General features: G+C 34.8%; 1 protein-coding gene across 1 annotated transcript in view; it reads left to right on the top strand.

Annotated features, from left to right (window-relative positions):
* Positions 1-5,705: 5,705 nt before the first annotated feature.
* The window catches only part of LOC142234237 (fatty acyl-CoA reductase wat), a 44,046-nt gene continuing 36,293 nt past the window's right edge, over positions 5,706-13,458 (top strand). Inside the window, exons 1-3 of the mRNA XM_075305327.1 lie at positions 5,706-5,779; positions 5,882-6,387; positions 10,740-10,868. Coding sequence (XP_075161442.1) covers positions 5,755-5,779; positions 5,882-6,387; positions 10,740-10,868 — 660 coding nt within the window. The 5' untranslated portion in view covers positions 5,706-5,754. The remainder of the gene's footprint in view (positions 5,780-5,881; positions 6,388-10,739; positions 10,869-13,458) is intronic.

The following is a 13,458-nucleotide window of genomic DNA, read 5'->3' as shown; positions in this document are numbered from 1 at the left end:
TTGGGACAAACCTTTTTATAGAGCTCCCAACACATTTGACGGATGTGATATGGTATCGAAAATTTAGATCTACAAAGTGGTGCAGGGTATAATATAGTCGGCCCCGCCCGACTTTACACTTTCCTTACTTGTCTGAGCTAAATTTTTGTTAAACTCTTATAGCAACTTCTTACTAATTGATTGTAGGTAAAAGTTCAAAACATTGACAAAAAATATAACAATTATTAATACATTTTTCTGATATAAATCAATATTTTTGTTAATTGGCGGCTGAATAATAGTCGAGATGAATCGACATAATCGGCGGCGGCGTCGACTACCTAAAACGGGTCGACGACAGCTAAAATCAGCGGCGCGACTCGGCGGCTTCATTCTCTGCTACGTAGCTGTCATTGTTATTAACAGACAATTATCGTTGTAGCCATCAACGCACAATCAACAAAAACAGTCAAGTTGTTATATTTATAGAGCTCCATTTTGTCGATGTATTGAAACTTTATTTAAAAGAAACATACCATTTAGTCAGTCACTTTTTTTTAGAAACCATGTATCAAACACAGCTTTTAGAAACAGAGTTAATGTAATTTTACACATATTCCAAAAATGTTCGCAAACTTTTAAATGTTCGACATTACATACTACTTTAACTGATTTTTACTACGAAACCGCAAAATGTGTCGCTTTTAAGACAAAAGGACAGTTTTTGACATAAACGAAATGGACTACGATTTTTAAATAAAAAGTATTTTTTTTTTATTACAAAAATAACAACAAAACTAGATTGTAAATTTTTTTTGGTGATAAGGGTTTGAGCTGTTTTTAAAGAATTCAAGAAGAGAACAACGTTTGCGATACCCAGTTTTCCAAGCGTTTCTTTCTTTTCACAAAAACACAGTCCCACAATATTTCACTGGAATGGAGGCCGATTTTTGAAACGCTTTCGTTTATTTGCCACATCACCTGCCTCATATTATTAATTAAGCCTGAAATGATTAGATTTTATCGCATTATTTAAATGGCTACCACTTTTCTCCTTACGTTCATCAGCAGTTTTTTAGGCTGTGAAATGGAAGTAGACCCTTTTCTTTCTGTTTACTCAACAATCCACTGCATGTTTGCTTTACTATTGACCAATATCATCTTAACATCCGGAACGTTTCATTTGGACATCTCCGTTTTAATGTTTGTCCAACAAACTGAGAAAGAAATATGAAGTACTTGATAAGTACCAGACAGATGGGCCTACCATCATTGAGATGACCGATAGACAAGCCATTCTAATCAGTTTAATATCTTCATGGCAATGGAATGATATGGTGTTCATTTGGGCTATACCTTTTTTCAATTCAGTCATTCACTTTTTTTCTTCCACACCCAACATACACGAATTCAACCGTGCACTACCGCCCCAAATGAATTAAAACTTTTTTATTCGGTCAGTGGTAATTATGTCACTATCGTTTGTTTTACATTGGTCATCATAGATTTGAATTCAATGGCGGTGGTGTTGGTAGATGGAGACAGGGAGGGGTTATGGTATGCATTTCAAATCAATCTACAGTGAAATCGAGTCCTTTTGTGACTACAATTAGTATCAAGAAGGCAACATGTGGTGGCTAGACAACATTGCCTCTGTCACACCTGTGCCTTTGTTGGCAGGCAGTTCGCGTGCTATTAGACTGTCGGACAAGTTGCATGTCATTCGAGGCAATCGAATTGAATTGTGGGAATTTCTTGAAGGAACCCGAACGGTTATTTATTGATTTGTGGTTTGTTCACTTAATTGATTGATATATTGCTATAATGTCATGGAAATCCTTTTGTATGACTACAATGGGGGAAATATGCGTTTTTTAAGTTACAGATATAATTCAGTAAGTTGATTTTGTTGTAAGATCAAGATTTACACAATCCAGATAATTGTACTAACAAACAATAGAACTTATAAAAACATAATTTAAATATAACTGGAAGTTGTTGAAGGTTCTTCAAGGTCCTAATTCGTTCCTCCCAAATGAAATTTAAGACCATCGTTTACCATATGCTTTTCATTGGAGGGAAATTTGTTTGGAAGAAAAGTATATGATTTTTGTGATAAAAATTGATTGTTTTTCTGGCTAATTGCATTTTCCCTTACATTTTTCTCACTTTCACGAGGTTTATTTAGCTTTTTTTTCTATAATAGAGTTAATGTAGTAGAAATTATTCAATTTTATATTTTTTTTTAAATTTTAGCTTTTGCCGGACGGGAGAATAGAATTGCGGACCAACCAGTTTGCACTCCAAAACACTATCCATTGAACCACGTAGGTATCATTGTTATCAACACACAATAATCGCTATAGCAATTGACGCTAGAAGCAACAATATACAGTCTATTCATTGACCACGTTGTTGGACACACACAAATCGATATAAAGAAACTTCATTTAAAAGAAACATAATCATTAGCAGAGATGGTCTATATCAAGCTTTTTTAGGTTTGCGACTGTCGCAAAGTTGTAAACGTCACATACGCGTCGTATAAATGTAGAGAAAGTAGCAAACGTCGCAAATACAAAATACTTCAGTCCCTTCAGCTAGGAAGCGAAAGATATCCAAGATACCATATGAGGAATGTCCATAAAGTTATTAACGAGTTTAAAAAACTTGAGAAAAGAGTTATTTCAATTGGAGACTCCAAACCAAAATTACTATGAAAAACTCGATGAAAATTACTATGAACTACGAGACGGTCGGTATTCGCTTATCCTTTCTTTCCATAATTTCTGCAGATACTGGAAGGAAGGAAAACTACTTGCATAAGTGAATTTTTGTTTAGAGAGAATTTTATAAAATCACTTTTTCCTTATTAGAGGCAATTTCCATACTAATTAAAATTTTTCAAAATTGTAGCTAGTCATTCGCTGATGCAACTAAGGCTTGGGCGGATATTATGGACCACGCAAACCAAAAATAGTTTAAAGTTGCGAATGAGAGATGTAAAATTAGTAGTGTTTTGAATAAATACAATATAAAGCATTTTTTGCATTCCTTTTATCGGGGAGCCTGACTAAATTAAATTAAACAAGTATATATGGCCGTAAGATCGGCCAGGCCGAATCTTATGTACCCTCCACCATGGATAGCGTAGAAACTTCTACGAAAGACTGTCATCCACAATCGAATTACTTGGGTTGTGGTATCTTAAATCGTTTTCTAAATTGTGAGTTAGTCCATACGTGGTATATATTAGACAAAAAAGGTATGTGTAGGTAAGTCTACAAATAATTAAGAATCGATATGGACTTTTGTACGGCACGTAGGGAGCCAGAATTGAAATATGGGGGTCGCTTATATGGGGGCTATATACAATTATGAACTTCATATGAACCAATTTTTGTGTCATTGGGGATCGATTTATCTGAGGGCTATATATAACTATAGACCGATATAGACAAGCACAATTTCATCGGAATCGGATGAATTTTGCTCTTCCAAGGGGCTCCGGAGGTCAAATCTGGCAATCGGTTTATATGGGAGCTATATATAATTATGGACCGATTTCGACCAATTTTTGCATGAGTGTTTGAGGCCATATATTTACACCACGTACCAAATATCAACTGAATCAGATGAATTTTGCTCTTCCAAGAGGCTCCGGAGGTCAAATCTGGTGATCGGTTTATATGGGGGCTATATATAATTATGCACCGATGTGGACCAATTTTTGCATGGTCATTAGAGACAATATACTAACATCATGTACCAAATTTCAGTCGGATCGGATTGCATGAGTGTTTGAAGCCATATATTTACACCACGTACCAAATATCAACTGAATCAGATGAATTTTGCTCTTCCAAGAGGCTCCGAAGGTCAAATCTGGTGATCGGTTTATATGGGGGCTATATATAATTATGCGCCGATGTGGACCAATTTTTGCAGGTCATTAGAGATCATATACTAACATCATGTACCAAATTTCAGTCGGATCGGATGAAATTTGCGTCTCCGCAAGCCAAATCGGGGGATCGGTTTATATGGGGGATATATGTAATTATTGACCGATGTGGACCAATTTTTGCGTAGATGTTAGAGACCATATACTAACACCATGTAGGGTATAAAAATATTCACAATTTCTTTAATTCAAAATTAGCTTTTTTTACATTAGGTTTACGACTTTTCCGACATACGTATTATACTGTCGCATACGTATGTCGCAAAAGTCACAGTTTGCGACATGCCAACCCTGATCATTAGTCGGTCCCTTTCTTAAAAGTGATGTAAAAATATACATTTTGGAAACGAACATAATGCAGTTGTACATATTTTTTATTCCAAAAATACTAATATATTAAATTAACCCGGGTAAAAATTTAAAGATCTAATTTGATCCGATTAGATATGAATAGAATCGAAAAATGGTAATATTTAATTACTATAGAAATAGATCTGATCAGATCTCAATATTGACCTGGATCTAATGTCTTAGGTATAATTATATCTATCTCTACACCCTCAAAAAAAAAAAAAAAAATCGCTTCTCTAACATATGTCCCAAACATATTTTGCAGGAAGCATATATATTATTGGATACTGCCGAAACATTAATATGTTTGTGTTATGTGAACATATTGTATGTTTGGAAGCATTTTGAGCCCAAAAATAGTATATGCTTGGAAGAATTTTCCTCAAAGAAGATTGTGCTCATTCCCTCACATAATTTTCATTTCCACGAAATTTTTAGTTCTTGGAACCAAGAAAAAAAATTTTGCCCATAATGCCAAAATGATAAACAAAACACATGTCCACACATACATAAAATGCTGCTCTCAAGGCGAAAACACTTGTTGTTTTTCTCCAAATGTCTATTCTCTTGGTTCCGAATGTTTATTCTCTTTACTCTACTCTACTAATATTCAAATTAAATAATATTTAGACTTAAGCATATCAAATTTTTTGCCTTATCATAAAACAGTTTTCCGAAACAACATACAAGCGGTTTCACAGGTTTCCATCTCTATTTCTTTCTCTATACTCTCTCTCTCTCTCTCTGTCGCTCTCTGAATAAAATATCACAACATATATATGTTTACTCGAAATTTGTAAATGTATATATGTTTACATTCACACATATTATTTTGCATGAAACATTCATGCCCCAAACATAATATGTTCTAACATACAACATATGTGTCCCAAACATTTAGAGTTAGTTAAGGAACATTACATGTTTGCACTTAAATATATTGTGTTTAAAAATTGTGCCCGAACACACATTTTGTTTATATCGGAACATATGGAAAACATATTTTTCTAACAGTGTATATATAGTTGGATCTTATGTTAGATTTGGTCATATCTGCTGATATTGAAAGGGGCCAATTTTAAGATATGATCTGATTAGATCCCCCAATTTTTACACAGGACCTCAAAATGTTACTTATTTAAGACATAAAGGCAGAAAAGAACAGTGCTTGATATAAACGATATGGACTAGATTTTGGGATAATTTTTGTTTGTTTTAGTTTTTGATAAAACTTTGATCGTTTTGAAAGAATTCAGAAAAACTACAAGAAAATAATAACGAGTTTTTTCTTTGCGTGTAAAAAAAAAAAACATCTAACCCCACTTCTAATATATCCCCCACTGTTATTTATTAAAATTTGCCTATAATTATATCGACATTGTCGATTACTTGGTCAGTATGTTAGTGAACGACGAGGACATCGGTCAATAAAAAACAAGAAAATTTCAAATCACATAAATATGGACGACTCCGAAGTGAACAAAGGTTTTTGCTTCTATTTTGTCAAAATGTCAAATAACACTTTAAAATGAACTATTTTTTATCAACAAAATCAAAACTCTTTTCTATTGCTCCATGCATTTATAGATGGCCGAAAGTCCAGCATTGGATCATGTGTCGAATGCAAATCAATATCCTTTGCTTCATCACCATTGCAATCACCAAACCGCAGCAAGTATCAGTTGGCCAAGGGAAATGGAAATACAGCACCAACTACTAACCTGTCACCAAAGGGGATAACTGATGGGGAGGCTATGGCTACTCAAAATACGGGCAGGAAGGCAAACTATCTGCCAAGAGCCATTGATACACATGGAGGTGCCAGAAGCATCGATGATGCACTTCATTGCTATGCTGATAAGGACAATATCGCCGGAAAACATTTAGCAAACACTTGCGGTTATAGTGAAACACCAATCAAGGATTTCTACCATGACGCCACCGTTCTCATAACAGGAGGCACAGGTTTCGTGGGTAAGGTGCTGATCCAAAAACTATTGCGTACATTTGAAGTGCGTCGAATTTACATGCTAATACGCTGCAAGAACAATATGACGGTAGAGGAACGTTTACAGGAGTACTTTAACGAGACGGTAAGTTGTGATGCTTATACGGGACGGGATATCACAAGAGGCACAGTGTCGAGGATATATTTAAATAGTTCCTCAAATAGTTCACTTAAAACGAAACATAAATGTTTCTATAATTACCTGAAATTAGTATGACGCAACGGCGACATCTGCAATATTTCCCACGTTAAGTCCATACAAATAAAGACAAGCACCAATGAACTTTTTTTTGTAGATATGTTTGAAGCCTTCAATATGTGGTCAATAGATGCAAAAGGACAAAAAGGAAATTTTAAAATTAGTCACTAGAAACTTATTCATATTCCGTTATCTTCAAGTATATGTTACTACCCCCGACAACAAGTAGAAGATGAAATAGTTATTTAGATATAAGGAATTAAAGAATGTACAGTGAAACCTCTGAAACTTGGAAACTCTCAAAACCGGATATTTACTACATTATCGCATTAATAGATACCCAGCAAAAAAAATTGGAAGTTGTTTTAAAGGCACAACTTTAAAAGCACTTCCAAAAATGTCCTCCCAATGATGTTCTTTTTTTTTTCCTACATAGGAAGTCCTTTTAGTTAAATTTTTTATAACTCGTTTTTTATTTATTTATTCATTCAGCTATGGTAAGCCAGCTTGAAGATAAATTCATTAGTACAATAAGGTTATATATACTTTAACGTTAAACAAAAAATGCGGACCAGAAAAAAAATTATGTAACGATAAAAAAAAACTGGATAAAATGAACAAAATAGATAGCCTCAACTTCTTTAAAATGTGACAATTACGACCAGAAAAAAAGAAGTTGAGAAAAAAAAACTGGTGTACGTTGGCATAATAACGGGATTGTCACAAACGGGAACAAAAATGTAAGCTGGTGACAGGAACATTCGAATCCATAAGATTATAGGAATTGGTGAGACAACAATCAGGAAACAGTAAATCAGGAAGCAGTAAATTGAAGAGACAAATAGAACGGTAGAGGCAGGAACAATTTGCTGACATATGATATAGGTTAGCAGGAACAACTTGGAAGGCAGGAACAGTGATGCGATCAGAACAGGAGAGAATTTTACTGGAACAGTTCTCGAGACAGCCAATTTTCCAGGGTACGGGGTAAAGACTTAGGTAGAATTATAACGAAGTGCCATGGCAAAGCTTAAAGTGGTGTACGATGCTGGACGACGTGTATCAAAACTCGTTTAACAATATGAATCGGATCAGATAAATCAAATACGTTGCTAAATTCATTGTAATGTCTACAGAGGCGGTAAAAGGAACTGTGTTCCTCGTAATTATTTCTAACGACGGGTAGTTTCAATGGAATGTATTGTCGCGTAACACGTGAAGGAACATTAATGTCAAGTTTACTAATCAATTGCTGTGAGTTGATTTCACCTTTCAGGAGTCTACTAATAAAAATTACATCAAACACTAAACGTCTTCGCTCCAGAGTCGGTAAATCTATCAATTTCAAGCGATTTACATAAGGAGGGAGATCCAGAGGATCAGTCCAACCTAAACCACGTAACGCAAAAAGTAGAAATCTCTTCTGAACCGATTCAACTCTATCAACATAGCATTGATGACTGGGAGACCAAACGACAGACGCATATTCCAGGATCGGACGGACAAGTGAGGTATAGATACGTTTCATCTCTTAATGAAACCCGGTGTGGACATAGCCCTGGAGACAATTGACTCAACATGAGAATCAAACTTCAGTCTGCGATCAAATAACACACCTAAATCATTAAATATTTGAACGTCTTCCAATTTAACGTTGTCAATATAATATTCCGTTAATAAAGCATTGGACCGAAAGAAGGCCATCTTCTTGCATTTGCCGAAATTGAGACACATTCCATTAATGTCACACCAGCGAACAACCAGATCCAGATCTCCCTGTAAACGACAAGAGTCAACCGACGTACTAATGGACGAAAATAATTTCACATCATCCGCATACATCGATATATCCGAATGATGGATGGCCGATGACAAATCGTCAAGATAAAGAGCGAACAGTACTGGTCCGATATGGCTTCCCTGAGGAACCCCAGATGTAACCGATATCTTACGAGATGATCGACCCTTAAACATAACGCATTGAACCCTGTCAGACAAGTAGGATGAAATCCAGCATAGTAAAGCTGGAGGAAACCCTAGCGCAGATAACTTATACAACAATAGACGATGATTAACCTTATCAAAGGCCTTGCTGAAGTCAGTATAGACGACATCAACTTGATTACGCCTTGAGAATGCATCATGTATATATGAGGTAAACTCCAAAAGATTTGTCGACGTAGACTTCCCTTTCATAAAACCGTATTGATACACCGAAAATATAGACCTTAATGAGTGAACGAGTCTATCAGTAACCAATCGTTCAAAAAGCTTCGGAATAGCACTTAGTTTGGCTATTCCCCTGTAATTCTCTATCTCCGTCCTATTTTCCTTCTTGTACAAGGGTATAATGTAGCTCTCCTTCCATAACGTAGGAAAACAACCTGATGACAAAGAATAATTGAATAGATTCGTCAGAGGAATGCACAACACGGATGTACAGTTCCTTAATACCGCTGAAGGAACTCCATTGTCATATTTTTAAGGGTAATTTTAAATTCTTTTGTTTCAAATGGGTTAAAAACAGATTAGAAATATATAAAATGGTACAAATTCTTGAAAATTTGTAGAATAAATTTCAAAATCTAATGTAGAAAAATTGCGAATTTTTGAAAATATTTGAGGACAATCGTTTCAGACAACTGTTAAAATGCATTAAAAAAATATAAAAAACTATTTACTTGACAAAATATTAAAATTTTGAAATTCACATCCTTGAATTCGAATCTCACCTTAATAAGTGATGCGAATTCAGTGCAACGGCTGTTTAAATGGTGGACATCCGGTCTATGACTAGGCCATGTTAAATTCATGGCTTCTGCGCCAATTTTGCAACACTTCCGGATTCAGACAGAACATTTTCATTACTTTTTTGGTGACGCTTTTTTTTTGCTGAGTAACTGTCATAAGAGGATACCTTCACTTCACTTCTGAGAGGTTTCACTGTAAATGGATGGACGGACATTTCACATTAAACATTTTGGGTCTTAACCAATATTTCAAAACCAAATAAAAATATCATCCATGTTGCATGGAAATGCCAAGTAAACCAGTGAACCTATAAAGAAAAAGTCCATTGTTAAACTGGTGCCCTTCTTGCACCACACTGACGAAAATATTGTCGAGAGTCCAAAGATTTCATTTCCTTCAAATACCAATGCAATTTATGCTTAGCATAGAAATCGCATTTCTCTGATATAAAGTTTTTTTTTTGTGCAAAAGTCGATAAACTTTTCATTGAAGTCGTTTTCTCCTTATGGGTACCCAGCAAAAAAAGCGTCACCAAAAAAGTTATGAAAATGTTCTTTTTGGATCCGGAAGTGGTGCCAAATTGACGCAGAAGCGATGAATTTAACATGGGCTTGTCTTAGAACGGAAGTCCTCCATTTCAACAGCCGTGGCACTGAATTTGCATTTCTTTTTTAGGTGTAATCCTAATTCAATATTTTGGAATTAAATTAAAAAATTCTGTGATATTTTGTCTAATAAATAATTTTTATAATTTTTAATGGATTCTAACGCTTGTTGGAAACGTTTGACCTCAAATATTTTTAAAAATTCACAATTTTTTCAGATTGGATTTACCATTTTTTTGCGACAAAATTTAAATGATTTGTACCATTTTATGAACTCTTACGCTGTTTTTAAACTATTTGAAACAAAAAAAGTTACAATTACCCACTAAAAGTATGAAAAGACCAAGTTATACAAAATTGAATTAAAAGAACTTCCTGGGTAGTTAAAATAAAGAACATCATTGGGAGTGCATCTTGTGGAAGTGCTTTTAAAGTTGTGTCTTTGGAAGAACTCCCAAATTTTTTTTTTCTGGGTATATTAACATGGTTAAAGTCAACATGGTATTAATAATTCGGAAAAATTCTTTACGACTAATGGAATCTTCTTTAAATTTGTTGACTTTTTGTATTCTCACTACGTTGCCATGTTTGCGCACTCTTGATAATCGTGAAAGCAACCGTGAGACCATTGCAGCACATTAGTCTTTACATACATGTTTTTGTTGAAAAAAAAAAAACTTTGCGATGGAGTATCATTCTAAATAAAATACACATGAAAAAAATTTTTTTTCTAATAGATTTAATTTTTATGTTTATTGATGTTTTTTGAGACTCAGTTTTATGTTATCCGAATACTGTGCCTCTGTACATACTAAACATCATTATTGAGCAATAAACATCATTGCCATCATCATGTTGTGTTTACCTTTGACTCTTCCACAGATATTTGATACGATACGTGTAGAAAATGCCAAACTTTTCGAAAAGGTACATGCTATACGAGCAAATTTTAGTGCCATCGATCTGGATATTGCACCCGCAGATCGTGAGCTGTTGAGCAATGAGGTTGCGGTAAGTAAACTATTTGCCATTGTCACAGGACATTTTCTACTTTTGGATGCAAGCCACCGCCACCACCACTACCAACACCTGCCATCTTCCCATATGCAAATGCCTTGCCACTAATGCATGGGGTATACCATCTGTACCTGTATTCTTTATCGAACATCGAAAAACACAACAGTTTCCAAAGGATTCCAAACAACGATGGCGGAGAAACATTTGCAACCATTTTAACAATTCCCTAGAGAACCACATTTACATTGGATTGCAGAGCAAAAGTTTAATGCAAGTACAAGTTGCTGGTGTTTTGTGGGTATTGGCATTGAAGTTTAGAAATTTTCATGTCATTCATTATCGCTTTAACTTTGGCCCCAAACGATTCGGGGACAAAGTTGAAGAGATTTTGTTGTACTTTATTGGTGACACATCAATCGGTCTAGTGTTGGTAAAAAATCGATTATAAAATAAGGAAATAGTCGGAAGAAGTCAAAAGAGTTTTTTTTTATAGGGTTTACAAAACAGTCAGGACAAATATAATATTGAAAAATTTACACTTTTGCTGGTTAATGATATCGACAATTGTACTCCTTATACAAAATTTTAAGAAAATCAAAGTGAAACTAATTAATGCCTCTGGACCCATATAAAGTGTTAGGGTGTTATATACCAACTTCAGGTTGATATCATTTCTAAGACGCTCGTCTGACTGCTGACAGTATTCCATTGATAGTTAATGTTATTTATATAGGATTAAAAAAACATTTTGTGATTGCTTTAGATTTGGCTTCAAAATCTCAAGAGCCCTCAAGGATATAAATAGGAAAAAACTTTTTGTTTCTAGTATCGTGATACTGGCTGTTGGTTTAGTATAAGTTTGCCGAGAAGTCAGCTTAGAATTTACACCTTCCGTTAGCTACCAGGACTGAAGCGCCCTTTGATGGTAATGACCGATAGTCGCGGCCCTCTTGTTGTTTATGGACCGTGAGGTCAACATAAATGCCGAGTATTGATCGGGGAAATGTCCCAAAGACATCATTGAATCCCTGGACGGACAAACATTTCGGCCACAGACCATAGACATTTGAACAGAACTCGGCACTATCGCACCCAGCACGCATTAACCAAGAATAGCTGAAAAAGAAGGTTCCTGCTTCATTTCTACCGCACAATGGCTACCAACATGTGCCTGCACCGAGAAAAAAGGGGCTCTAATGCCAAATGAAGTTTATTTTAGTTCATGAATATTACTTGATTTTAGTTAAATTTTCACAATATCAGTAAATGTTCCTTATTTGAATAATTTTTTGCTACCTTTAATGACGTGAACTAAAAATAAGAAAACAAGTTGTGTACAAATATAGTGCACAATTTTACTAAAAAATAAAATAGTTCATATTTTTCTAAAATGGTAGAAGTTTGCTTAAATTGAGTTCATAAGTCTCTCAAATGAGTAAATTTTACTAAAATTGTACCTGTCTCGAACTTCGTACAGCGCTAAAGACATTTTAACAATTTTTAAATCCAATTTTTTCTTTCAACATATGAAATTTTCTTAAACAACAGAAAAAAATTAACTATTTTTAAAAAAATTTCTTCAATTTGACAAAAAGTATTACCTTATTGGTAACATGTTGAAATTAGAAAACTATTTTAGTTAAAATTTTCTAAAATAAATCTACATTTTCTTCCACAGTGGGTTCACTTTTTTTTGGGTGTTGGGCATAGTGAAGAGTAAGGTCGGCACTAAAAATATGGCTTTCTCGGCCGTTCCAAGGCTATAATTCGTGCAAAAGATAGCCAATGCGGACAAATCGAAATTGAAATTTTATGTTATTTCCGACAAATTTGTTTTTAAATAATAATGCCCTGTTCATGGCCTGAGAATTCATTCAAATATTAACAATGTGTTTTTCTTTCTTGCATATCGGGCATATGTTGAACTAAAACTGCAACCTAGACGTTGATTACAAAAATGTGTTCACAGTTAGACGGACACAAATAAATCGACCCAGAAAGTTTTCCTGAACTATTAACAGCCTGTTTCTGTATGTCGACCGAGCTCTATCGATCGACTGAAATGGAAATAAACAGCCGAATTTAAAACCAAAAATCAGCTGTTTCTATGTATTTAAGTCGATCGGTAGAGCTCGATCGACATACAGAAACAGGCTGTAAGTCTTTACATTGTCCTATTCTGGGTGTTTTTGGCTCACTTAAACTATTCGGTCCATTGTGATACCTAACGTTGTGAAATGCTCTCTTTCCAATGAGTGCTGCCCAATTCCATATTTGTCATAATGACAAGGGTTCTATTTTTTTAAGGTTTGCCCGAACGGCGTTTCACATAACGGTGTAAAACTCAGAAATATCGCCAGCATTACTGAGAGGCAATGCTACCGTTATGCTACATTAGTGGTATATTTGCATTTTTTGCCAATTTTCTTTAGATGGCTTTAATTTTCTTTGGTGGCCATAATTTAAATGAAATGGTGATCCCGGATCCCTTTCAAATTTCGGCTGTGATCGGTGCCTTATCATAAAATCGAACTAATGCGTGCACTACTACACTGGTAGAAAAAGTTTCGTTAATACGATGAAT

This window comes from Haematobia irritans, chromosome 4 (genome assembly GCF_050003625.1).
Source record: "Haematobia irritans isolate KBUSLIRL chromosome 4, ASM5000362v1, whole genome shotgun sequence".
NCBI classification, from domain to species: domain Eukaryota; kingdom Metazoa; phylum Arthropoda; class Insecta; order Diptera; family Muscidae; genus Haematobia; species Haematobia irritans.
This window is presented reverse-complemented; position numbering and strand designations above follow the sequence as displayed.